Source organism: Lissotriton vulgaris, chromosome 5 (genome assembly GCF_964263255.1).
Source record: "Lissotriton vulgaris chromosome 5, aLisVul1.2, whole genome shotgun sequence".
Classification (NCBI taxonomy): domain Eukaryota; kingdom Metazoa; phylum Chordata; class Amphibia; order Caudata; family Salamandridae; genus Lissotriton; species Lissotriton vulgaris.
The window spans coordinates 1,295,593,914-1,295,619,022 of NC_141693.1; the positions used below are offsets into that span (position 1 = coordinate 1,295,593,914).

At 42.7% G+C, this 25,109-nt stretch overlaps 1 protein-coding gene across 1 annotated transcript in view; it reads left to right on the plus strand.

Moving 5' to 3' along the window:
• The window catches only part of ITPR3 (inositol 1,4,5-trisphosphate receptor type 3), a 588,642-nt gene that overhangs the window by 231,993 nt on the left and 331,540 nt on the right, over positions 1-25,109 (plus strand). Inside the window, exon 3 of the mRNA XM_086923190.1 lies at positions 18,154-18,275. Coding sequence (XP_086779316.1) covers positions 18,154-18,275 — 122 coding nt within the window. The remainder of the gene's footprint in view (positions 1-18,153; positions 18,276-25,109) is intronic.

A 25,109-nucleotide genomic window follows, 5' to 3' on the forward strand; every position in this document is an offset into this window, starting at 1 on the left:
CAGGCAGGCAGGAGGCTCTGCAATTACAAGCACACGCCGGCAGCGAGCCATACACCTCCCCGGCCCCCTCCCGTGGAGCCTGTTTACTGAGCAGAAAAGGCCAACCATGGAGCATCACCACCGGCGTGCCGAGGAGACGGCACAGTCCGGCAGCGATATAGGCTCCTAGATGTATGCACGTCAACATGCACACTGCAGAGGCTGGTGGACGACTTGGCGGGAACAAGACATGGGGCAGTGATCACTTTCAACCTTCACTAACAGATTCCCCCCAACTACTGCCTGATGCCTCAGTCCATCCATCATGAACCTTCTCCAAGCCCCCTGTTTCTGTCTGCTCCAGTGTGTGTGTGTGTGTATGTGACTGCTCCAGAGTGTGTGTGTGTGTGTGACTGCTCCAGAGTGTGTGTGTGTGTGACTGCTCCAGTATGTGTGTGTGTGTGTGACTGCTCCAGTGTGTGTATGTGTGTGTGTATGTGACTGCTCCAGAATGTGTGCGTGTGTGACTGCTCCAGTGTGTGTGTGTGTGTGACTGCTCCAGTGTGTGTATGTGACTGCTCCAGTGTGTGTATGTGACTGCTCCAGTGTGTGTATGTGACTGCTCCAGAGTGTATGTGACTGCTCCAGAGTGTGTGTGTGTGACTGCTCCAGTGTGTGTGTGTGACTGCTCCAGTGTGTGTATGTGTGTGTGTATGTGACTGCTCCAGAATGTGTGCGTGTGTGACTGCTCCAGTGTGTGCGTGTGTGACTGCTCCAGTGTGTGCGTGCATGTGACTGCTCCAGTGTGTGTGTGTGTGTGTGTGGGACTGCTCCAGAGTGTGTGTGTGTGTGTGACTGCTCCAGAGTGTGTGTGTGTGTGTGTATGTGACTGCTCCAGTGTGTGTGTGTGTGTGTGTGACTGCTCCAGTGTGTGTGTGTGTGTGTGTGAGACTGCTCCAGTGTGTGTGTGTGTGTGTGTGACTGCTCCAGTGGGTGTGTGTATGTGACGGCTCTGGTTGTGTGTGTGGGGGGGGCTCTGGTTGTGTGTGTGTGGGGGGCTCTGGTTGTGTGTATGTGGGGGGCTCTGGTTGTGTGTGTGGGGGGGATCTGGGTGTGTGTGTGTGACTCTGGGTGTGGCTGGGTCTGGGTGTGTGTGGCTGGCTCTGGGTGTGTGTGTGTGGCTCTGGGTGTGTGAGTGTGTGGTAGTAATTGCTGTATGCTGAGCACGTCCGTAGGGAACAATAGTTCTCACATTTGCGAGAGATTAAGCTATTGGCAATGTAAATGACAATGCCATTTATTTATCTGTTTTCAAAACCAACACATAAATAGAAATGTTGTCATTTACAATGCCAATAGCTCTAACTTCTCCAAAGGCGAAACCGTTGCATTGTAAATGCTTGTTTTTACTTGCGAGGAGTCAAGAGAAAATGGTGATTCTGCATCTCTGTAAAATCTGCATCACATCTTGCTTACCAATCTTGTTGCCTTCCACTAAGTTTCCTCTGCCCTCTCTATTCCCCTGCTCGTAGCCCATTCATGTGTTTATCTCTTACTCGATACTGATATTTCCCTTTCTCCCATTCCTCATCCTTCGGCTCTCAGACCCTTCTCTCAGCTTGCCTTTTCCTTCTCACAAACCTCTTACACACAGCTCTAAGCGAATCCCTTAGATATCACGCCTTTACACCTCCTCTCCATGACACAACTCTAATCAGTGCTTTGAGCATCCCCTCCAATTTCTTCCATCAGCCAGCCTTCCAAGAACCTTACTGTTTCCCGATCACTGTAATCCTTGATGTTGTCTAACATTTTTCTCTCTGCATATTTATTAATTGTATTACATAAAAGTCCAATGTAAATTGAAGTCTAACTTTATGTTGGTTTTATACTGCCCACTGACACCCATTTGATTGAATGTGCTCTATAAGAATGTAAAACTTAAGTATAGAAATAAAGGCGATCAAAGAATGTAATCGCCTATATTAGTTATTGAATTAGAGATGGTAACCTGTAAAAGTAAATTAAAGGACTTTGTCAAAATCTGGGCCGCAGGGGAGATCTGGTACCTGTAAAGGTGTTTTAGCTCGATCTGGGGCAGCACGGACAGTAGATTACTGTGTAAATGCCTATCTGAGGCTCTCATAAGGAAGTGGAATAGAGGGGAGATCACCTAGGACTGTGCACCTCTATGAAAGGTTCAGATCATGTCCTGGGAGGATGTTAAGGATGTGTATGCAACCCAAACTAATCTGCCAGGCCCTGTGATGCAGGAGGAAGGGACAACACAAAATACCTATCCTTTATACCATTATCCCAGAGGCAAGCATTGTAGAAAGGACAGACTGCAGCCTTCTCACATCTGAGCGCAGTATGAATGACATGATAGTCAGAAGAAATCATAGTTGGCCAAGTACTGTCTTTCATTTATTGTTACCCATTTATACAAAATTGTTACAGAGTATAAGCCACTAAGTAGGTCCCGAAGAAAGCCCACCAGCAACTTTTGATTAGGGCATAATACAGTGCTGAAACATGCTTTTGGGGTGAATAATTCCCCTGACTTTTAACATACCTTGTAGGGGACAGTAGTAAATTATATTTGGTCCACCTATTAGATATTTTTAACACTAACTCTTTTCTCTGTACCCACCCGATAGGGATTAATTGACTCCCCCCCCCCCCCGTTTTTACGTTATACACCACATTCACTCACAACCCTATCTGCTTTCTTACACACCATCCTAATAGCCCCCTTGCTCGGCAGGGAATGAGTAGGAGTCCTGTGATGAGGCATGCCACCAGGTCGGTGGATGAGTGCTTTTGTCCTTAATAGAGGACATCTCTCGTACAATTATCAGTTCACATTAGTCAATTTTTTTGTTCTAGCCCCTTTTTCTTCACAGAATACCTTTTGTTTTGTGTAAAATAGAGAATATCTGCAGTTTGTGCGTCAGGGTACCATGAGAGAGTGTATCAAACGCAGCCCTGAGATCCAACACGATCAGCGCTGCACCACTGCCGCTATCCAGTAACATTCTGATCTCATTCAGAACTTATAGAAAAGAGGTCACTGTAGAGTGAAGTGGCCTAAAGCGCACTTATGTTTTATCAAGCACCTTATTTATCTCCAAATGGCTTTTCAGCTGCCTGGTGATTTACTTTTCCAATATTTTTGCAGCAAAAGATAATTTTGAGATGGACCTGTAATTTGACAGTTGGAAGAGACCTGCTGAAGGATTTGTTTTGTTTTTGAATGAGGTGGATTTGTGCATATTTCCACAGTTGGGGATAAACTGCTGAGTTAATAGATAAATTCCACAGGGCTTTAATTATCGGTGCCAGAGTGCCCACCAGCATAGGCAGGACATGGGTCCATCGAAGATAGAGGTTTTATTGTTAACTCGGAGGCTTTCAGCCCATTGTCCTGTGACATCTCAAAACGCGGTAGGGTTGAATTGAGGCTAACCTTAGGGTTTGTGAATACCGCCTCCCCATGGCTCTCAGGATCATAATTCCTGCTGATATTGTTTATCTTTTCATGAAAGAAGGCTGAGAAGGATTCACAAACTCCAAATTCTTGTGGAACCATCAATCTCCATTTTACAAAAGGAGGGAAGGCATAGATCTTTTGCCACCCTAAAGACTTCTTGATCAGAGTTCTCAGCAAAAGAGGTTTCAGTTGAGTAATATGTTTTCTTTGCCAACCTGCATACTTTTTTTTATAGGTTTTCAATTTGTCTGTTTGCATTTTTTCCTCATTTGACTACTTTCCACTCCAACTGCGTTCTAATTGCTTTCAGCATGTGTTAGCATTCGCCAAATATGTGCAAGACCAAGAAGTTGAGGGGTATTTATTTGTATTGTTTTTTGATTCAATAGTGAAATGGAGTTTAGCGCATTGATAATCAACCCATCAATCCCCATTGCCAGCTCATTATACCCCCTACTTGGTGATAAAGAATCACATATGGCTTTATTAAAAGAGGTCCCTGTGATGAATGCCCGATGGAATGAGACCCAGGGAAACCTCCAGTTATATTGTGTTGTGCTTTTCAGCTAGAAAGGAACCTTATAATGATCCGACCACAACAAGGTTATGTTAGTATGAATTTGTTGAGCGCACGTTCACCCCAGGGTTTTTTTTTTGTGCTGTGTACCACTGTAGAACCCGTCCTGGCTTTCCCTGTGAGATGGTCCCTATTGGGCATCCTCGGCAGCAAGGGGGCCGTTGTGGAGATTAAGCAAGCTATTGCGCAGAGTTGCAGCTGGGACCCATGGTTAGAGAGGCACCGAGGCGAGATTTATCGAGCCCGCTGACATTGGTTCCGTACCCTGCCGCGTTGGGAATCGAACCGCCTTCGTTGGGAGTCCGGGCCGCCTTCTGCTTCTGGGTCTGCCGCCTCTAACCGGTGAGCCACACTTCTCCACAAGGTAATGGGTGTCTCAACTATCAGTAATTCATTCTTGGATAAAAAAAAGAAATAAGGCCAATTGTGTGACCCTTCTCGTGTGAGGGAGAGAACTCTGATCAAAGTTCAGTGCTATCAGGTCCTTAGTGCTACAGTTACTTTCTATATCATACCATATGTTAAAACATTTCACTTAGATTAGAAAACTTTAGAAGGTAAAACGGCAATAAATTCTGGTAAAATAGGTCAGAAATTGGCACAATAAGTGGGTGTCGGTTTAAAAGTAAGCAGGAGGTAGTCGCCTTGACTGAACTTTTCACTGTGAAAAGCAGGGTTTCAGCCAAATTCAAATTCGTTACTTCAACTTTGCAAATTTGTAAAATAGATTGGAAAGTGACCGCCAGGCCCCCGCCCACTCCTGTTTCTCTGTCTTTTCTAATTAACTCATTCCACACGGGTATCGCTGCAAGAAGGTCAGGAGCTGTACAGTTTTTTTGCCACGTTTTTGTGAGCCTTAGAATATCAAATTTTTCTGTCTCTAAAAGGAGTGTTAACTTCTCTGGTGGTTTTTCATCGAGCAGAAATTAAGCAGCATACCATATAAATCTCGAATTGGGTGTTGTTTTGCGGGTCACAGCCTCTAATCCAGTATATTACTTTCCATTCGATTTTTACTACAGATCTTTGTATCAGTTTTTATAGCATTCTTCCACTTGTTATTTTTCTTGAGTATACCAAATTTGGGGGTGAAGCTGGGCAGCATGTCTGGCACTTATGGGATGCTGTCGTGCACAGACGGTCTTGCCTTTGGCATGCCTTCGGAGCACCATACGGGCAGATGCACAGCTAAAGGCCCTACATAGTAGAGTGGTGGGCGGCACAAAAGAAAAAAAAAGAAAAGCTAGGCCGCTGGAGGCCTCATCCTTCACAATAGCAGAATTCCCAGAAAAAAGGGTCCAGAAACTTCTTTCACCAACATTTAGCTCTTCAGGTGGAACAGTATAAAGTACAAATGCGATGTGCCAACAGGAAAAGATTAAAAATTCATTAAACTTTTTCCTAAAATGGCTACCTTGTTGCTGGCTCGTCGCAAATAAAACTTCGCTTCACGCAGTTGATGCAAACAGTTGAAAACACACAGCTCAGGAAGGGCATTAAGTGGACTGGGTCTCACCGGGTCTGAGCACCAGCAGTTTTCAGGTTGAAGCCTAGAGCTGCGCACATGCGCAGTCTCGCTGGCGACATATAATGATTTAGAGGGGCTTTGAGTATTGGGCTTTAAGCCCCGCCCCTCTTTCCCATTGACTGGCGTCACCGTTTAATCTGGGCCTGGGGGCTTGATTTGTACCTCACACTAACCTCTTTCCCAGTGGCTGCCACCGTTTAGCCTAACCGGTGCCAGAGGAACTTTATTTTGTTTTTGGCACATGCGCTGACACGATGATGTGTAAGTGACGTTGAAACCCGAGCTTGCGCGCTCCGCAACTACTCGAGTTGAATTCTATGTTTTTGGATTGTTCTGGTTTTCTGTTTTAAAAGTCTGGTTACTCTTTACGTAGTGGGGTTCCTATTTCATTGGTAATGCTCAGGGTCAGATTGTGACCAGATATAGACCCAGACACACCACCCCCTAAAAAAAACATGGCCCACAGTTGCAAATTGCATCCTTTTGTGAAGTGATGCAAGAAAAGGACTTGGTATATGTGTAAGAGTCTAAAAGGTTCTGGAGCAGGCTGTGGGCTTTGTGTGTTTTATGGGGTTCTTGGATGTAAGGCAGGAGGAGAAGTCTCACTGGGTGCAAGAAGTGGGTTCAGATTCAGGTGTTGGACAGAGGAAAGTGCTTTTCTGTGCGAGTGGTGCATGTGGTGCTGCTGTACATAGTGCACATAGCATAGTGATTGTTAAAACTTGGGCCTGCTGTGTTGTGAGCCCCTACTTTCTTCATGCAAGAATGTATTCACCTAAGTATGGCAGTGCACGTCACGTAGTTACCATTACATTTAGGATGGTTAATGGTCCCCATTAATCCCGTAGTGATGTTGGTGCAATATGGTACCTGCAAGGCCACTTGAATTATGCATCAGGAAAGGAGCTGATTATGTTGCAGGATTGACTACGTTATGGAGCACAACAAGGCACATTATGCAGCATAATGTGGTGCATTTAGTGATGGCATTGCTTCATTAGTTTGACATTTTTATAAGTTAATACTGCATGGACAAAGATTTTACACCATTAGTACAAGTTTAACACACGAGTACAGCCATAAGCAACAAAGAGACCAGTCAACATTTGAAAAGGGCCATCCAATGTGCAGCAGCAGTTGCTGCAGCTTTTCTTTTAGTAACTTTTGACCTGTTTCAACTACAACCCACATTTCTGCTGAAATCTGCAGATTCTGCAGCAGATGATGGATGCAATATGTGGCAAAGGTGGCAAACCCATAATTGTGCAGGAAACTGCACTGCCGCAGAATCTTATCGTTAGAGTGGCCCTGGTTACCAGCCCTTCCCACAAATATTTGCATTGACATTCTGGTGCAAACATATATGGGATACATCTGTTGATATTTGTCCCATATATGACTTTCAGGTATAATTAGAGTTCCCAGTTTTATGGTATTTTGTTTTTGCCATTTCCATTTGTATTTCTACATATTTGTTTTTGCTAATGGTATATATATTTATCCATATTTAGTTTGGGTTTTGTGAAGAAATGAATTTGAAACTAGTATATTAACATATTTATGTAACCAGTAAATGTGTCTTCATGCTTGAACGCCTGGTGGGTTTTAATGATATGACCACCCACAGATGATAAATCAATGCACATTTATGAAAACATGAACATTTTAATATCAAGGGTATGCATATCTACAAAAAACCTCATTTTTTAACCCCTTACCTGTCAATCTGCACGGCTATTGGCCAAGCAGTCATGATGGACAGTATTTAGAACCCCTCAAAAGAATTCAATTTCTGTTTTTATCCACATTTAAAAATGGTTTTCTGCCTGTATCTGCAAAGATTACATTTTTGCCAATAAAAAAAATCACTTTAACCTAATCTGCATGTCCTTTAGTATAGAAAATAGTCAGGTATAATAAGTAAACTGGTGACGTTTCTGTTGCTGTTTGGGATTTCTGTGTTGCGTAAGGTGTCTGATTATAAGTCTATTGTTATAATGCATGTTGGGCATAGTGTGTGTTGTGTGATGACCTGAGATTTTGCCTAAAAAGTGATACCTAGTGTCCCTTCTGCCTCAAGCCTCCACATTTTGTGCCTTCACTCCTTAAACTCAGCCACGCTGATGGCTGCTGAGTACTGCATCAGCGAGGCCTGCAATTCTATTTCACTCGTGGGTCTTAGCAGATCTGCGGCTGCCTGACTAGGTAGAGATAGGTTGGCTTCTGAGGGCTACCCATAGTGTCCTGCCTCATTCTGGTTTGTGAAGGCCAAAGAGGCAGATAAAATGGCAGAACATCAGGTATCATTCCATTGCTTTGCTCTTGGTCTTTCATGACCTCCAGTCAGTGCAGAATGCAGCCGCTCGGTTAGTGCTAGGCCTTCCGAGAACAGCTTCGACAAAGAAAGCTTTGGCAGGACTGCACTGGTTGCCGGTTGAGAAAATAATCATATTCAAAGCTATGTGCTACTGTCAAAGAAAAGCCACGGGACCTATACCCTCTAATAACTGTATATACCCCTAGCCGGATTGTAAGATCCAAAGGCAGGGCATTGGTAAATATAACAAGAATTAATAAAGCTAGAATTGTGGCACGCTCTTTCAGATATCTCGCTGCCAAAACTTGGAATACACTACTGGAGAACCTAAAATTGGAGCCCTGCGAAACCAGGTTTCGTAGACACCTGAAGACTTGTTTATTCTCCTCTGCAGCTTAGAGGTCCTTCAGAACTTTGGTACGAGTAGCTGACTATGCCTTTCTTCCTTTCTGTGAGTCTATTTTAGCACGGGGACACTCCGGTGGTGTAACCATGCGCACTATAAATGAATTAAATTAAATTAAGTGAACTCAGTGACGCAAGGGGGAACTGCGAAAGCAAGAGCTTTCTTTAGTGATGTAACAGTAGTGGACAAACGGTTGGCGTAGACCTGTGACTAAGTGGAAGTGAGGGTACATGTTTTCACTTGATCTGTTTACTGGTCTTCACCATGTTAGACAGAGGCTGTGTTGGGTATTTGAACAGTGAGCATGTGAGTCTGAGGAAACAATTTATGATGGGCCAGTGTTCAGTTCCACCAACTATTCGTAAACCAGTTTGTACTGTCCTGCAAGCAGGTTGCGTCACCTGTTACCTTGTTATTTAATTGCTCCCCCGTCCCCAATTCATACCACGCCAAATTTACCACTCAGCCTAGTCACCAACTGAAATACGGTGAGCAGGCAAGGCGATTTAGGATCATATCAGTAGTATTTTAACTGCCTGCGCTGAGGCCAAATAGAGGATCTGCTTCAACAGATGCCTCTTCAGTTCCCAGTGGACGCTGGTTGCTTCAGTCTTGGATTGCCTTTTAACCATAAAGCAGGCCTTACAGGATATTGCAGCATGGACAAGGACATCCTGCGGAACAATATTGAGCTCTAAGCAGCGTTTCTGTACCACTTTATTTAATTACCTTTTGTTAGTTTTGCATAATTTTGGTTTGCATTTTGAGTTTAAAGTACTTTCACCTAGGTGAAGTAACAAGCTCAAAACTCTTGGGATGAGCCATAAGAAACACTATGATTTTCAGTTATGACGATCAGGATGCACAGTTAAGGCCTTAGAAGGCGTATATGGTGTGTAACAGGCCACCATAGCCAGATAAGAAAATAATGTCATATCACGTACTGCAGTATTTAATTTGAGACAGTGGTTGCAGCAACCAGATAATGTGCTGTATGGATAAATACTTATAAGATCCCAAAGGCGAGACCGATTGCATTGCAAAAGCCTTTTTTTACATACCCCTTAAGGTAAAAAGTATACTACAATTCTGTGTGAGAAAATATCTAACATTGCTGTAAAAAAAAAATGCTGTGGAGAAAGAAGAAACTAAAAAAGCAGTGGCACCAAAAGCCCTTTGACCACTATGCGGTCGAAAGAAACAATGTTTTAAGCCTAGGAGTGTAGAAGAAAAAGAATCCCCCTCAGGTGACAGGAGTGAAGAGATGCGCATGTGGAGAAAAATGCTGAAAGAATCTTGTGCAGTAAAATATAAAAACTGGAGCTCCCAAGAATGAGCGGCAGAGGCCTAATGGCCTCAAGGTAGACAACAGAAGAGGAACGCGCTAAGCGCAATGTGCCCACTAAAAAGTCACAAGCATTAAAAATGCAATAGGTCTCGCCTTTCATCAAGTTAAAGCCTTTTGCTTTGCTATACAATACCATTAACAAAGCTAACGGCTTTAACTTAATCAACGGCGAGACGTATTGCATTTTCAATGCTTGTTTTGTGCGGGAGGCCTCGAAACGGGTCTCTCTCGGGCACTGTTTTGTGCCCTGGCACAGGCGGTCCGTTTTTTCCGGACTGCAGTGATAGCAGCACATCGATGTGCGCCTGCTCACACTGCTCACTTCTCACTAGTGGAGAAGTTACGTCATGCCAGATGAGCATTGTAGGGGAAGGGAAATCCTTTAAAGAGAGTAATTTTCTCTCTGGATTTCCCTTCTCTTTTTGAAACTCAGGAGAAGCAACATTGTCGTGGTGTCACCAGGGCTTTATGTGGAAGCTTTTCTTTTTCAATATTATTAACAAGTCATAGTTGCTGCTTATTTATCTTAGGCAAATAACATCCATTGACAAAGTCAATAGTCCTGACTTCTTGTAGGTATGATGTTACTTGTTGTAACAATATCTGGATGCAATGACAGAAACCACAAAATACAAGTTGGGCTGCACACTATGCTAAGCACAGATTTTTAGGTTATGTGTTTTTAAGCCACGCCCTTAATTACATTGGCCACGCCCATTTGAGAGACCCCCAAGTATTTTCATCCGACTTAAAGCCCTGGCCTCAGGTTAAGAAAAAAGACTTCACAATTCAGTCTGTCTTCATTAATATTAATGAGGCCAGTGACGTGCACCTCACTCTGAACAGCCCCTTCTGACATCAAAGGATTAGTGATACCTCGCTGTGCAATGGCTTAGGCGGCTCACTGCCTCTTTGAGAACCCTGCTGCCCGGTGCCAACCCTGTAAAATAACCATATCCCGTGGTTCACCTGTGTTCTTGGCCCTACAACAAACACGGTGTCTGAAAGGTTGATTATGCTTCGGGAAGTGGTTCCCTGCTCTGCAGGCACTTTGTGGTTCGCAGAACTGCACCTCTTTGAACGGCTTATAAAACAAAGACGCGATTCATGAAGCCAGGCATTGGGCGGGCGGGGGGACCCTGCAGCCAATGGTGATCACACGCTGAGAATAACTTCTGCACCTTAGAGGACACCCCGGAGTCAAGGCAGAAGTAACCTGCAATTGAGGTTTGGCTGCACACTCAAGAGCTTATGGAACCTAATAAAAATACTCAGCTTCTCATTTCGGCTGGCGGGAGGACGCTTTGGGTTTGAGGAGGATGAGAAGAAAGGCCAGGGTGAACAGAGGAGCAATGGCAAATTCACTGGCTCACTGCCAGGCACCTGCGTCAACATCAATGTTCTGCAGTTGCCTTATCTTTAATTCTTTCAATCCTTTAACACAATATTGACATGAAATCAGTTGTGCGTACAGAGCCTACCAGGGCCTTTTGGCAACCCACCCACAAACGCGAAAATTCCACAGCTATTCCAAACTATGCAAATCACAGACTCAGCAGTCATTTGCAATTCTAAGGTCATTAAGGCATATGGGGTGCTGCAAACATAGGGCTTTTTTACAAGTCCCTTGCTTTGCCTTGCACTGCCAGTGCATCACTTTTTTTAACACAACGGTGGCACTTCATTTGCTCCAAATTAACATGGATGCAAATGCATCATATTTTCAAGGTTCTGTCGGTTTTTACCTGCGTCGGAAATCGGCTGCGCCAAGTTAGACTTTAATTTATGCAAGGTAGGTGTTCTGTTGGAAACACCTACCGTAAAACTGCCGCAGTGGTATTTACCACTTTTTCCCCACTGTTTCGGGCTACTGCGTTGCCAGTGCGTCACAATACTTACCCCTGCTAAACCTAGGCATAGGGTTGACGGATTGGCTGTGCCCAGGGGACCGCACCAGCTGTAGTGACTTGATTGCAATATGCAATCGAGTGACAACATAATTGGGCCACAGAAGGAATGTATGTGCATGTAATATCACAATTTGAGACATTATGTGCTGATGTCTCACATACATACAAGTGGGCACTATGCCCACTTGTATGCGTCACATCCAGGACCAATTTGTTTCAGCGCTAGGTGACTTTGTCACCCTTTCACTCTCTAACACATCGGTCCCCATTTAATAGACAAAGCGTTAGTGAAAACGGATGCATCGGCTCTGTATTGTGATGCATTGCTGGAGTTCTGTTGGATTTGCCATCAATTACAACAATGCACCAAAAAACCCTGCGCCATCATGTGCCGTTGTGTAAATACGGTGCATCTGTGGTGGCACCAGGGTTATTGCTGCAGGCGCAAGTAAACAGGCGCATCGCTGCTTTAACGCTGCGTTGCGTCAGTTTCTTGTAAACGAGACCCATAGATGCTAAATAAACACTATTAACCAGACACAAGTCCCTTAGCTCAATCTGTAGTATGCCAGAGACTGGCTCCAGGTCCCAGTATTCCTGAGGAACAGCACCTGTTTGCAACTCTATGCGCATGTGGATTCAAGTAGTCATTCTTCTTTTCATCCATCATCTTTCCTTTGTCTTACATTTTGAGTCACACAGATTCAGAGATCCCTCTTGCCTGTTTCAAAACTAGGTTACCTCCTTTAGTTCCGGAGATAGATATAGCTCTATATTTGATGTACTTCTCTATTAATTTCGATCTACAAATCCATGTGGCACTGTAAAGCCCAAAGTATTTGCTGCAACAGCCATGTTTTCCCCAGTCATTTGAAGTCTATAAAGCTAGACAGGCCGGACAATACAAAAAAGGATCACAGAAACGATGATTACAAACTAAGCGTGGCCAGGATTTCAAGTGGTCTTCTTTGCTTCATTGGGTGGAGTGTGTCCCCAAAATGAGGATCTTTATGGGACTTGCCTGTCCTATAGCACCCACAAATCTGAATCTAAATAGAGCATTCGTGGCTGCTTGAGATTGTACTGAAAATCCGCATTTAAAGTTGTTTCCTCTAGTCTCCTAAGGATCATCTTTTTTCCCTCCTGGGACTGCATAGGGACTCTATATAGCTCGTGTTTGGGCACAAACCCCCCAGGGTATGTAACAGCGGCATCAGTCGCAGTAGGTTTCCAATGTCAGGATTTCTTACGATGTTTAAACGATAACGTTGCCCTGCCTTGTCCTACATATTCACAGACTGTTTTCCTCAGGAGATGTTTTTTTTATTTTTAAACTCTTTATTCGTGACTATATTCAGACATCTCATTGTACATATATCCATCATTTCCATCATACAGTCTTTCCTCGTTTTCTACCCTTAAACTGCAGTCTTTGACTTATTGTCTCTCAGAACTGTGTTCACACAGGGCAATATGGTTTCGTATCCTGAACAATTTTCCTCAGGAGATGTTTTAGGGCCAGATGTAGGTAGCCCTTTACCGGTCGGAAATGGCCGAAAATACCGATTTTCGGACGTTTCCGACCGGTAAAGGGCTATAGAGATGTAGGGGCAAAAAAACGTACATTTTAGGTAATTTTAACGATTCGGTAATTTTACCGAATCGGTAAAATTACAGAATTGGTAAATTTACCGATTCTGTACATTTTACCGATTCGGTAAATTTACCATTTGGTAAAAATACCGAAAATTTATTTTGTGAAGTAGGTAGCACTTCTAACAGTGCTACAGGGCCTTTAGAATTCGGTATTTATGAATCGGTAAATGAGATTTACCTACATCTGGCCCTTAGTGCCTTAACCTATAACTTGTTTAGTAGATCTGTGGAAGTGCCACCGGAAATGTGTAGGTTACTTCCTGATGGTTAATTTCTGATCTACCATTGGAGCTCCCTCTCCTTTATTGTCATTGAGGCTGATGGACCTTCACAAAGAGCGATCAATGATGGCAGCCGATCCATGCTTTCAGTGAAGAATGCAGTACCCTCTCTAGATATCTGACTGATCAGGAAGTCTGCACCACAGTAAGCTGCTACTCGCCTCCACCCAGGTCACAAAACCCTCCAGAATCTCAGGAGTTCCACTAGCAAAGCCTTCACAGATTGTTTGTTAGATAATTGTTGGTTCCACAGTGAGTAGTTTCCCTTCTGTTGTCACAGAGAATATTTCTTTCATTTGAGTGCCTAACTGTTATGAGTACTTTAGGATAATGGCCTCTTATGTCCGAAGAGTTCCCCCAGTTAGACTTGCAATTAGGGAAACACTGATGACTTTTAATAGCTGAAAGAAGAGCTTCAGTCCACTCATCTGTCCTCTCTGAAATTCAAGCCATAGGCAATAGATTTAAATTACAATAACTGACATGTTATGCTTCAAAATGGAGATCCTCAGGGAAAAGGACAGCTTTTTACCAGTGAACCTTCATGACTCAAAAGCACTCAAGTTTCATTAAAATCCTTTGTTGAGGTGAACACCAACAACGTCATGACTGTGTTTCACTTATTTAGGCAAGGGGAGCCTCCATTCAACCCCTTTTGTCAGCTGGAGAGATAGAAATTTCAAAAAATTACTTATTCCTATAAAATGTCATTCTTTGGAAAGTGTACCCTGGGAGGAAACAGATTGCAGGCATAAATATTCAGAAAACGTCATTCGTCATGCGCCACATAAGTATCAGTGACTATCAGTGGCGTAGATGTATCCATGTGGATCCTCAGGATTGGCCTCATTTCCATCAGAGACAGCTCCAAGCTCAAATAGTATGTTCATGTGCGGATCCAGCCTCCCTTATCGGCTGTCAGTCGGTGTTCTTTTTTGCCGTTCCTCCAGTCTTACTATTAAGACAGTACTTCAGCGGTTAAGTTGCAATAAATACTCCATGATTTTCCTGGGCATTATCTCAAATTTACAATTAGCTCTACCAGATGAACCAGGCATCAACAACAAGCCATGGTCTGCCATTTTCAATCTTTTGCACATCTTTCACCGTCATTAAAAAGACCTTTGACGTCAACCAGTCTTTATTCAAAAGATAATGTCACGTTTGTGGCAGCAGATATGTTCCCAATTGTATATCCTTTTGTGATTCACCTAATCCATATGTAAATACAGTCTCCACAGTCTGAATATGAAGACAACTTTAATATTCTTAACGGACAACTAGAGGGTGTCTATGTAGTCCAAATGTTGTATTAGATTATGTTTTGAGGATCTCTGTATTTACCTTGTGTACATAAGAAGAATCTTGGACAATTTTGCATAGAAATAGATGTAGTTTTGGGATCAAGTTAGGGATGAAGTGAGTTGTTCCATGCTTCAGTTAGGCTTACGGACCATTTCCGGGACCCACCCTGAAGACACATGACATGTTTTGTAAGGACCTTCATGCCACTGTGGGTAGATTTACGGGGCAATGATGACATACAAAGACTAAATAGCTAATTGGATGACTTCATGATCAGCCTGATTTGTAACTTGTCATGAGAAGGCCGGTAATCTCTTGTAATGAAACTTAGAGCCTTGTGGGCAGGGCTCCGTGCATCTGATAGGTACGGACAGTCATACAGAACTGCTGTACCCTATCAGAAATGATTACGTCCATACATACTAAGGTCTGTAGCGCATAGCTTGGGAAGATCCACCAAGGACAGCATTACAAATGTTACTGCGTTCTAACTTTCCTGGGTCGTTCGGTGGGCATCTCAGTGTGGACTAGTCAGTAGGATGATCATTATTGGCAATCAGCTCTGCCAGACGAGTCGGTAAATTGTACCCCTTGTTATATCTGTTTCAAAATCTTGCAATTGTTTCACAGTGGTCAGATGGACCTAACTTTACTGCAAAAATAATTTCATATGTGATGCTCCGTCAGGAAATACGTTCCCCGTTGTCCATCCTCCTGAGTCTCACCAAACTCATGGCAAATAAAGTGTCTGTCACCTGAATATGAAGAAAGGTTTAATATTCTAGACAGTGGGCCGCAAAGGCACCCAAAAGGAGGGATATTTAGATCAACATCGCAGTCCACGTTGCATGTAACCACCGGACCCAGCATATTGACTGTGAAGGGGGGATTTGATGTTGGATGATAATGAGTGAGTTCACCTGCCTCTCATGTAGGTTTTCCTCAGCACTGGGGTGAACACAGTTCTCTTAAGGATATTGGACACTATGACGCTAGCCCTTCTGTGGGAGAGGTCTATAATTGTTGATGAGTACAAGTCCTGACAGATTTTGTAAACAACTAAATATATGGATCCAGTGCAGACCCTGAGGGATACCCTATGTTATTTTCTCTTCAGTGTCTGGCATAAGGTTATTAAATGTCTCTGTTGAAGATGGAGGTACCCACCGTTAGAAAGAACTAGAGACTTCATAGAAAACATTTGAGTCACGCGACGACCTCCCTGCAGCTATGTGAAAAGTTGCCCAGTGGCCAGTATCAATGTGTGACATCTTCTGCCAGTTCTGTCTTTTAGTTACAATTTGCTGTACTGCATAGTTTTGCTTTTACCATTATGAGTATAGATTTTAAAATCCCAGGATGTAAAAAATCTACTCTCCAGGAACGCAGAACTGTCTGCAGGTGCACACAGGGCATGGAGTTGCCCGTAGATTTACAGCCATGCATGTGTGTCTATATGCGAATTGGTGTGTGTCTGTATGTGTGTCTCTGTGTTTATTTGTGTCCACGGGTGCATACACAAGACAAGCCATTTCTACGTATGGTATCTTCCCGCAAAAATGCTACACGCTCCTTCAAACAATTACGTCAAACGCATTTGCAAGAACGTGTGAGAATGCCATACTTTATCTAGCAAAAGGCCTGTTTGTGCACATTTCTGCCTGTTTTTCTGCATGCTGTGTTCTTTTTGTGTGTGAACTGTGCGAAAGCGCAACCCATTAAATTGATCAAGGCTTATTTGAATGTTTTCTAGGTCTTAGATGTTTTGCCCCAAAGGAACATGAGCTGTAGCTGCAAACCAATACCCCGGAATGAAATGCAATTTATTTTCATTTATTTATGGGTAGTGCATTTTAAAACATAATCTGTGTCCATGCATTTTGCATATCCTATCTTGTTACTGTGCCAATTGGGTGGGAGCCACCTTGAATCCTTTGATGGCTGTGACTGATAGGAGAAATGTCTCCCTTAACGGTGTATAAACACGCTTATAAATTAGGCACTAAGAGATTGAAGTGAGGGCAATAGTTCAATCCAAATATTGTCAATACTGCCTCAAATCTATATTGCTGTCATTCCACGTCATAAGGTTTGGGTAGCTGATCACTAATTTTAATTAAAAAGGTAATAATAAAATCTGTTGTACGCCCGCTTTTTATTACACTGAACATCACTAGTCTCCGATTTACTGCTTATTGCTGTTCTTTAAACAAGTCAGGCCTACTATTACATAGTGGGAATAATATTAATTTCTTCTTGTATACAGAGTTTAGTGCTACCGTTTTTCAGTTTCTGAGCACTATAAATAACCACTGCTACACTTACACAATTTAACTTGCCTCAGAAGAATGATAAGCTGGGTTGTTCATGCCAAAGTTCGAAATTATGATGTCAGTTGCGAGGCCTTGTCCAGGGGCAGTGATAGGGTTGGGTGGCGGCCCTATCTGTCCCCTGGAGCGGGTACCAACGGAGATTGTGATGGGCCTAATTTAAAAAGAAACATATCCTATATATTAAGATAAGAATGTGATAAAGCACTGAACAGGAGCATCGATGTGGGAAATTGAACGGCAGAGCTCAAAATGCAGTCATTCCACCTTATTCCATCAATGCTGTAAGACTTTCAGGGACTACAACAATTTTCGGTCGAATGAGGGTGATGAAGGAGGTTGGCGGGTACCCTGCTTCGGCAATGTATTAGTCTAGCTGCCTCTTTTCTAAGCAGTCTACTAGCACCTGAGCGATTAATTGACACATTTACATATAAGCACCACATCTGGGCTGAAGGAAATATCCCCAGCAAAGGTTTGTCTGCAGTTGGATTGCAAAATTGATTGGAATAGTCAAATGAGTAGAGTTTTGTGGGCTGCCACCATCTCGCGTTTAAATCCCTTAGGTCTTAGCTTCACAAATGTAAGCTATCCAATGGATGACCCCCTCTGTGTCCTAAGGTTGTATATCAAAATATTGACTATCAGAATTATGAGAAGGCAAGTATATATCGAGTAGTATACATTTACTGTTCTTAACTCAACTTCTACATACCTTGATGATGTGTACATAAATACATCATCAAGGTGCACATAGCTTGAATCAAGTATAGTAATCTATATCTAACTATATATTCTTAAATTCACAGTATGATGATAGCTGATGGTATTTGGCTTGATATTTTTCTAGTATATTTTAAATTCAGTATTCTGATAATGCCCCCGACAATGCATTTTGAGAGAATACAGAACAAAGGTTCCCAATGAAACCTCTGATGTATATGAAACCTCAAACTCTTCTCTGTGTCAGGCGCCAATATTATCTCACCAATGACCCCTTTCCTCTAATTCTTGTCTCCCCAGATTGTCTCTTCAAGGTATGCCCTATGAGCCGATATTCCGCACAGAAGCAGTTCTGGAAGGCCAAGCAGACGAAACAGGATAAGGAGAAAATTGCAGATGTGCTCTTGCTCCAGAAACTCCAGGTGAGAGTGATGCGTGGTAGAAAGTGAGAGCGATGTGCTGGGGAAAGGTGTAAGTCTTGGGGTCTCTCAGCTCCTACAGTAGTAGAAGTGGAGACATTATCACCGTAGCATCTCATGACACTGAGGACAATGAGGAAGATAAGGAGTGTTTCTGAGGAGGGTCCCGGCACTGGAACAAGGTGAAAAATGAAGAGGTGTGATGACGGCGGCTTCTCCGATATGGTGGAGGAGAGTCGCCTGAAGGACTGGGTTATTTAAGACCCAGCGGTGCCAGGGGACAACACCTGAAACCTTCGTGGGTAACCTGTTCCGGCGTACAAATGACAGAGACACGGGACACTTCCTTCGGCGTCAAAGATTCAAGGTTTATTTACTGCAGGGAACACAGAAGTCACGTGAAGTACACAGCATGTAAGTTCGCGGAGTCTGATTCAATTCGCTACTGTGGGTCGCTCCTTTTTATACAGTTTTCTCTCATAGGTTAACATGGTACACAAAGGTTTACAACTTGGTTCCCATAGTAAAAACCACAAGGGGTTACTTTCATGTATTCAGGGCCCGGAACATAAGTACGGAAACATTTGGTGGTTCCCAACTGTAGAAACCCATCTTCCCACCATTAGTACATTCCAATCGGTAGTAAACAGATCGAAAAAGGAACAGGAACAGGTGTAGAGGAAGACAGAAACAGTGTGGTGATCGGAAAGGGTGTAAAAGCGGTGGTATCGGGAAACACGAGCTGCGGGCATCAAAGGGACGTGCCAAATGAGATGCACGGCCAAGACAATAGACCGGCACTGCAAGATGTGCCTCAAACGGAGCCAGCTGCCTTACAGTATCATCCCCCTCGTCATAAAGACACTTTCAAAGGAAACGTGTCTTCCGCAAGAGTCTTGGGAATCCCAGGGTCGCGAAGCGGACAGCGTCCGTTCGCTGGCTACTTGAGGGCAAGAGACAAAATGGATGCCGTATCTAAGATGGAACCCGTGGGTACAGATAGATAAACCCACGAAACAGAAGAACGGTTTAGGTTAGTACAGCGAAACGGCGTACACCTACTAAACTCGTCATTTGCGGTTCATAGATACCAGACTCGACCATATTCGTGCGAGTCGAAAACATCACTTACGATCGTCACGGAACCTCACGCCCCACTGCTTTTAAGTAGTGCGTAGAAGAAATATAAAATGATAACTTTAAGTTATCATTTTATGGGTGAATTACAGAATTGGACAGCCATATAATTGGGAGTCTGTCATGAATGATGAGACTATAATGAAAGCAGAGGTGTGGGTACCAGACAATGCAAAAGCAACATTTTGCAATAAATGTTGACTATTGTCTGTGGTATCCATTAGGTACACCTAAGATGACAGAGAGTTACATGATATCCTGTCTTTAAAAATGTGTTATTAGTTCAGGAAATAAGATACATTGGTGTATCAAACAAGTTATTAACAACAATTTATTTGTTAATATTTTTATAAGTATGTTTTTAAATATTCCTAGCTTTAGGAAGGCATGATGGTGCCCATATATTCCACAGTGCTGCCGGTCGCAAAAAGGCATTCACAGTAAAACAATGGTAATGAAAAAATGAAAAGCTACGGAATTAGTACTGTATGCTAACAATTACAATTCTAAAAGTAGATGCTGGCGAGGAAAGCAGGAAACCTGATAATACGCGTCGGCTTTCAACCTTAAGAAAAGGCAAGGCAATATATAAATATCACACTACTACAATTTAAAGCTATGCAGGAATTCAATGGGACATTTTTATTGGCTCAGGTTGACATAGCTCATCCGCGATGTAAGGCTTCCTTGAAGCTAGAACCAGATTTGAAATATATAGAAAATAGGTTCTTACCATCAGCTCTAGTTTTACAAATGGTGCGGTACTCAACTCTGGTTCAGAAATAGCTCTTCATCCTTTTGACGTGTGGGGTGGAGGGCAAGTAGGGCTATTCTATCATACATTAGATGGAAACACACAAATCCTGAGCACCATCAAAACATTTGTTTCATCAACAGACTACTGCTGCCATGATTTCCTCAAAACACGTTTCAGATAGATTTGTACCAGATCTATAATCTTGGCTTTGATGAAGGTGCAAATCTTGCTTGGTTTAGGGATTTGCAAATGATTCCTTTTTTGTGAAAGAAGGTTTCAATTGATGTTGATCTTTTTATTAACCTCTCATTTTTTTGTAAAATTACTCTGGACTATTCAGAGGTTCATGTAAATGTAATTATTCCCACTCCTGTGCAAAAGTACTCATTCTAGTTCACATTTATTCCCTTAATTGAGTGGCATAAGATGTTTATGAAAATGCATTGGTTCAGATAGAAATACATATTAGATACAAACTCTTCCACACGTTCTGAGCATGGATCCTGCACATAGGAATGTTCCCTTTGATGTGCAAACTCCTTGAACAGCTGCACCCGACGCTCAGCACTGAGGCGCCCACGTGCTCCATTGCTGTGCATTTCCCTGTTTAAGTTAAGTGTAACGTGTCTGTGACCAACAAACATGCTTTGGATTGGCAGCGACCAGTGAGAATTGTTTTATCTGTTTTAAAAAAGGCACGATTCCATTTGTACAACTATTGCATATAGTTACATTTCTGAGGAATTTTAACGTGAAATTAAACAAAAATGGAGTCTCTGGTAACCCCGTCATGTCTTATCGTTGTCATTTTCGTTAGACATGAGGAGCAAAATGGCGTTGTTGTCATAGCCGAGCACAAAAAGAAATGGAAGTTTCAACTTATGCAAAATCCCAGACTGAGCTTCAAACAGGCTCTCGGCGTACGTCATAGTTAATGATCCAAAACAAACAACAGCCTGCACAGCGATGTGTACTGGGTGTGGAGCATGTGAGCTCTTAGGTTCACGGGAGGGCTGAGGGGTGCCTCACCGAAGGAGTGTCGGTACCTGAGAAGTATGCAGCTGTACTGCCAAGGCTCATCCTGGTCGCCTCAGAGTGCCCCTATGCAAGTAGGCGACATCTTATTACACCTACTAACACCACTGGACTAATTCGATCGATCTGTGTTATACAAAGGTAGCCGCCTCCTTTGGAGTTCATCCTGTCTTCCTTGTGCCAAGTAGACTCCCAATGCCTGAAACAGGAGACCTGGTTTGGGAAAACAAGTTGGCAGAGCTTCACATAACGTTAAAGAGGAGAGGAGGGAGCAAAAATATTCTATGCCAAAATCGTGGAGGCCAGGACAATTTTCTTGCTTTTTGAATACTTTCATGATTGAAAGTTTAGGCATAAAGTAAACACCTTCCATGGAGCGCCAAGTGCAATCCCTCCTCTCGGCTTTGATGTAAAGGAGGGAGGGCAGCCAGTCCGATGGGTAAGAGTCCCACTCTGGCACAAGGACTGGAGGAGACAATGAAGGGAAAGTGTCCGCAAAGAGACCACTTTAAGACTTCTTTTAAAGGTTCCGAAGCTGAAGTGATGTTTTAAATATGCAGCAGCATATGGAACTCAAGGGCTTCCCGCCCCGTTTCTGGCTTTTTTCTGGCCTTAAAATGTCTAAAAGGTTTGAACTCTAGTTAAAAGGGTGGGGTTTAGAAAATAAAGAGTTTACATTAAGACACTTCGAAATAAAATCATCCACTTCCTCTTAGCTTGTCAGCCCAGTAAAATGGGGTCTAAATTTCCACCCAACCCAGCAACAAACACCATGGGAAGAAGGCGGCCATTCGTCCTTTCCCCTCCTGTTGGGTGGTTTCGCAGTAGCAGCACTTAAGAGTTTTGCAGTTTTATTGAACTTCCTTAGAAACACAAACTTGACTACTGCAAGAGCAAATTAAGGTGGAATCTAGGGACACTGCCGGACTCCACTTGTGGTTCGCAATGACATCACGTACTTCCTGCTACTAGTAATGGTATTTCTGGCTGCGGTCTGGGGCGAGGTTGAGATGTTTGCTTTTCTCTCTCTTGTCTCACCCTCCCCTCCCGGTCATGTGCTTTGGTCTCCACCATTCCACCTGCTTAGACGATCTCCTTGCATGGGAAGACGCAAGCGGAAGTGATGTGAAGTGATAGAGAGAGGAGATTTGAAGAAAAGAGATGAGATAGGGAGAGGGAGTGATTGAAAGACTGATGGACTCCTTCAGTACACTGATACTGAGCACGCTATTACCGGAGAATCATTTGTAAGAAGGAGCAATTAAAGCAAATGGAGTGGTACACAGAGTTAGAAAAAAGGCAAGTTGAATAACCGACATAGATGTTCAAAAGAAAGACAGATACTGTCAGGAAATGCCACTTTTTTCATGATCACTCCCACAGTTTTGGGTTGATGCTGCTGGTTTTTTCACTCTGAGTGTCCACTGAGCCCTATCGAACAGACCTCAGTGCTAGAGCTCTGACCCTTAAAAAGTGTATGTTTGGTTGGCTCACCCACAATTGGTATACGTTAATTTACATATAGGTCCATAGTATATGGTGCAAGGGATACCTAGGGCTTGTAAGTTAAAGTGTCCCTCGTAGACTGCAGCATTTATTGTGCCACCACGAGGGTGACAAAGCAAAGAAGGAATCCCTGACAGCTATTGCTGGCTGGCAGAGCAGTTTTTAAACTGCTATCTCGACTTTGCCGTTTAAACTAATGACAAAGTCCAGACTTTTTCTTTTAAAATATTTAAATCACCCCTAAGGCAAGGTGCTGTATATTAAAAAGTGGAACATGAGTTTTTATATGTAAATTGTAAATGTATTTATTTAGCACTTATGACTCTTGAGGAGGCATTGAAGCACTTTTTAGAGAACTCAAGATTAGTAGTTAGTAGCTTAGTAAACTTTTTTTTATTTTTTTTTCTTGTGCATTAGTTGCATTAAGTTTGTGATCTTGATTTCATGTGTGTTTAGTAGAGTTTGGGGTGAGGATAGAATGATAGGAATGGATTTAAAAAAGGAGAATTTGGAGTAGAAATAGAAGATGGGAATGAATTTGAAGGGGGAAGTAGTACGTTTTTTAAGTAGTCGTAGTTTGTGCTTGTTAGTAGGTTGGCATGGCTAAAAAGGAGGGGTGAAACTTTGAGATGGATGTTTGGGAGTTCATGCTAGTCAGAAAGGTTTAGGATGAAATAGAGGGAGAATGGATGGGAAGTAGGGGAAGGATTTCTTTAGATAGCAAAATGAAATAATTTATACATACAGATGCGCACCATAGATTTGTCCTCCATCCAGATAGGTAAGTGGGACACAGCCCTCACCACTGAGATCATTTTCTTACTTTCAATTTGTTGGACTTGACATATTTAGTGTGGTTCCCCAACTTTTTGCCTTCCATCCTCCTGTTTTACTGACTTCATTTTTGCTGTCCTTAGGGCTCTGGGCACTTTACCACGGCTAACCAGTGCTAAAGGGGTGGTACTTTCTCACAAAAACATGGCAGCATTGGCTTATACCCAATTAGCAAATGTAATTTACTTGTAAGTCCCTGGTAAAGTGGTGCTGCCCGTGCCCAGGGCCTGTAAATAAAATGCTACTAGTGAGCCTGCAGCACTATATGTGCTAACCACCTAAGTAGCCTTTCAAACATGTCTCAGTGCTACTGTTGCAGGCTGTGTGCACAGTTTGTTACCTGCCCTTTGAACAAGGAAAAATACAACGTTCCCAAGCCGAACCCATCCCCCTTAATACATCTCAGGTACCCTCACACAGCTAGATGGCAGGATGCCATGTATTAAAAAACCTTTATATTTTGCATATCCCGGTAGTGAAAACCCTTCAGGTATTTTTTCACTATTGCAAGGCTTAACACTCCCATTGGATAACATGGAAGTATCTGATTACATTTAATAAGTGATCATTTTCAATTGGGAGCAGGTAGGAAGGTCGAGTTTGGTCTTTAAAGAATTTTAATGTAAAACCCTCTTTAATGATAATGTTGGATTTTAAATCACATTTCTGAAAATGCCACTTTTAGAAAGTTGTATTTTTCCTGTCCTAATCATTTGGTGCCTGCAACCTGTATCCTGGGTCATATGACTAAGTGTTGCTGGAAGTTGGTCTTGGTGTATTCCTCCCAGACAGGGAGAAAAAGGGGAGATGGGTGTTGTCAGGATGAGGGAGAGGAGCTTTCACATACCACACTTACACATCACAAAGCTTCTGTCTCAGCACACTCACAAAGTGTTCCCAAATAAAGGCAGGGTTGTAGAATTTCTTATCAGCAGTTCCCGAATAAAAGGCAGGGCTTTAAACACTTTTTAACTGCATTTGTTAATTAGAGAAAAGAAGCATCCCAGGACCTGAACATTTTTTCCGTCTCACAAGCAGAATATTTGTATCATCAGATCTGAAAACAGTTCTCTTTTATTTCATCATAGTTTTGTCGTATGGAAAAAATTAAGAAAAAAAAAAGTCAGAAAGAAAAATGAGTTACAAAATTCAAACAAATCAAAAACATAGGGCCCAATATTGTATCCATCAATTGTTTATATTTACACTAGGAAAATTATGTAAATACTGAAAATAAATTCCACATAGTGCAAATGGCATAGTGGTCCATGATACGTGCAACAAATATATACAAATTATAGAGATACAAATAATGAAGCTAGTCCTGCAATGATTTATAGAGACTTATCTTCTGCCATTTGGGAATGTGTACATCATTACACAAGTATTTATAGAATACTATTGCGGATGTTTTGACCCAAGAATGCACATCTAAGGATGTCATCAGGCAAAACTGCCCACCGACATTTGAATGCAGAGACAGGGATGGTTTTGCCTGCCTGCCACCCACGTTGATCAACTCTGCACCATTAATTGAATCTATTAAGTACCTAGACTCATATTCCTGT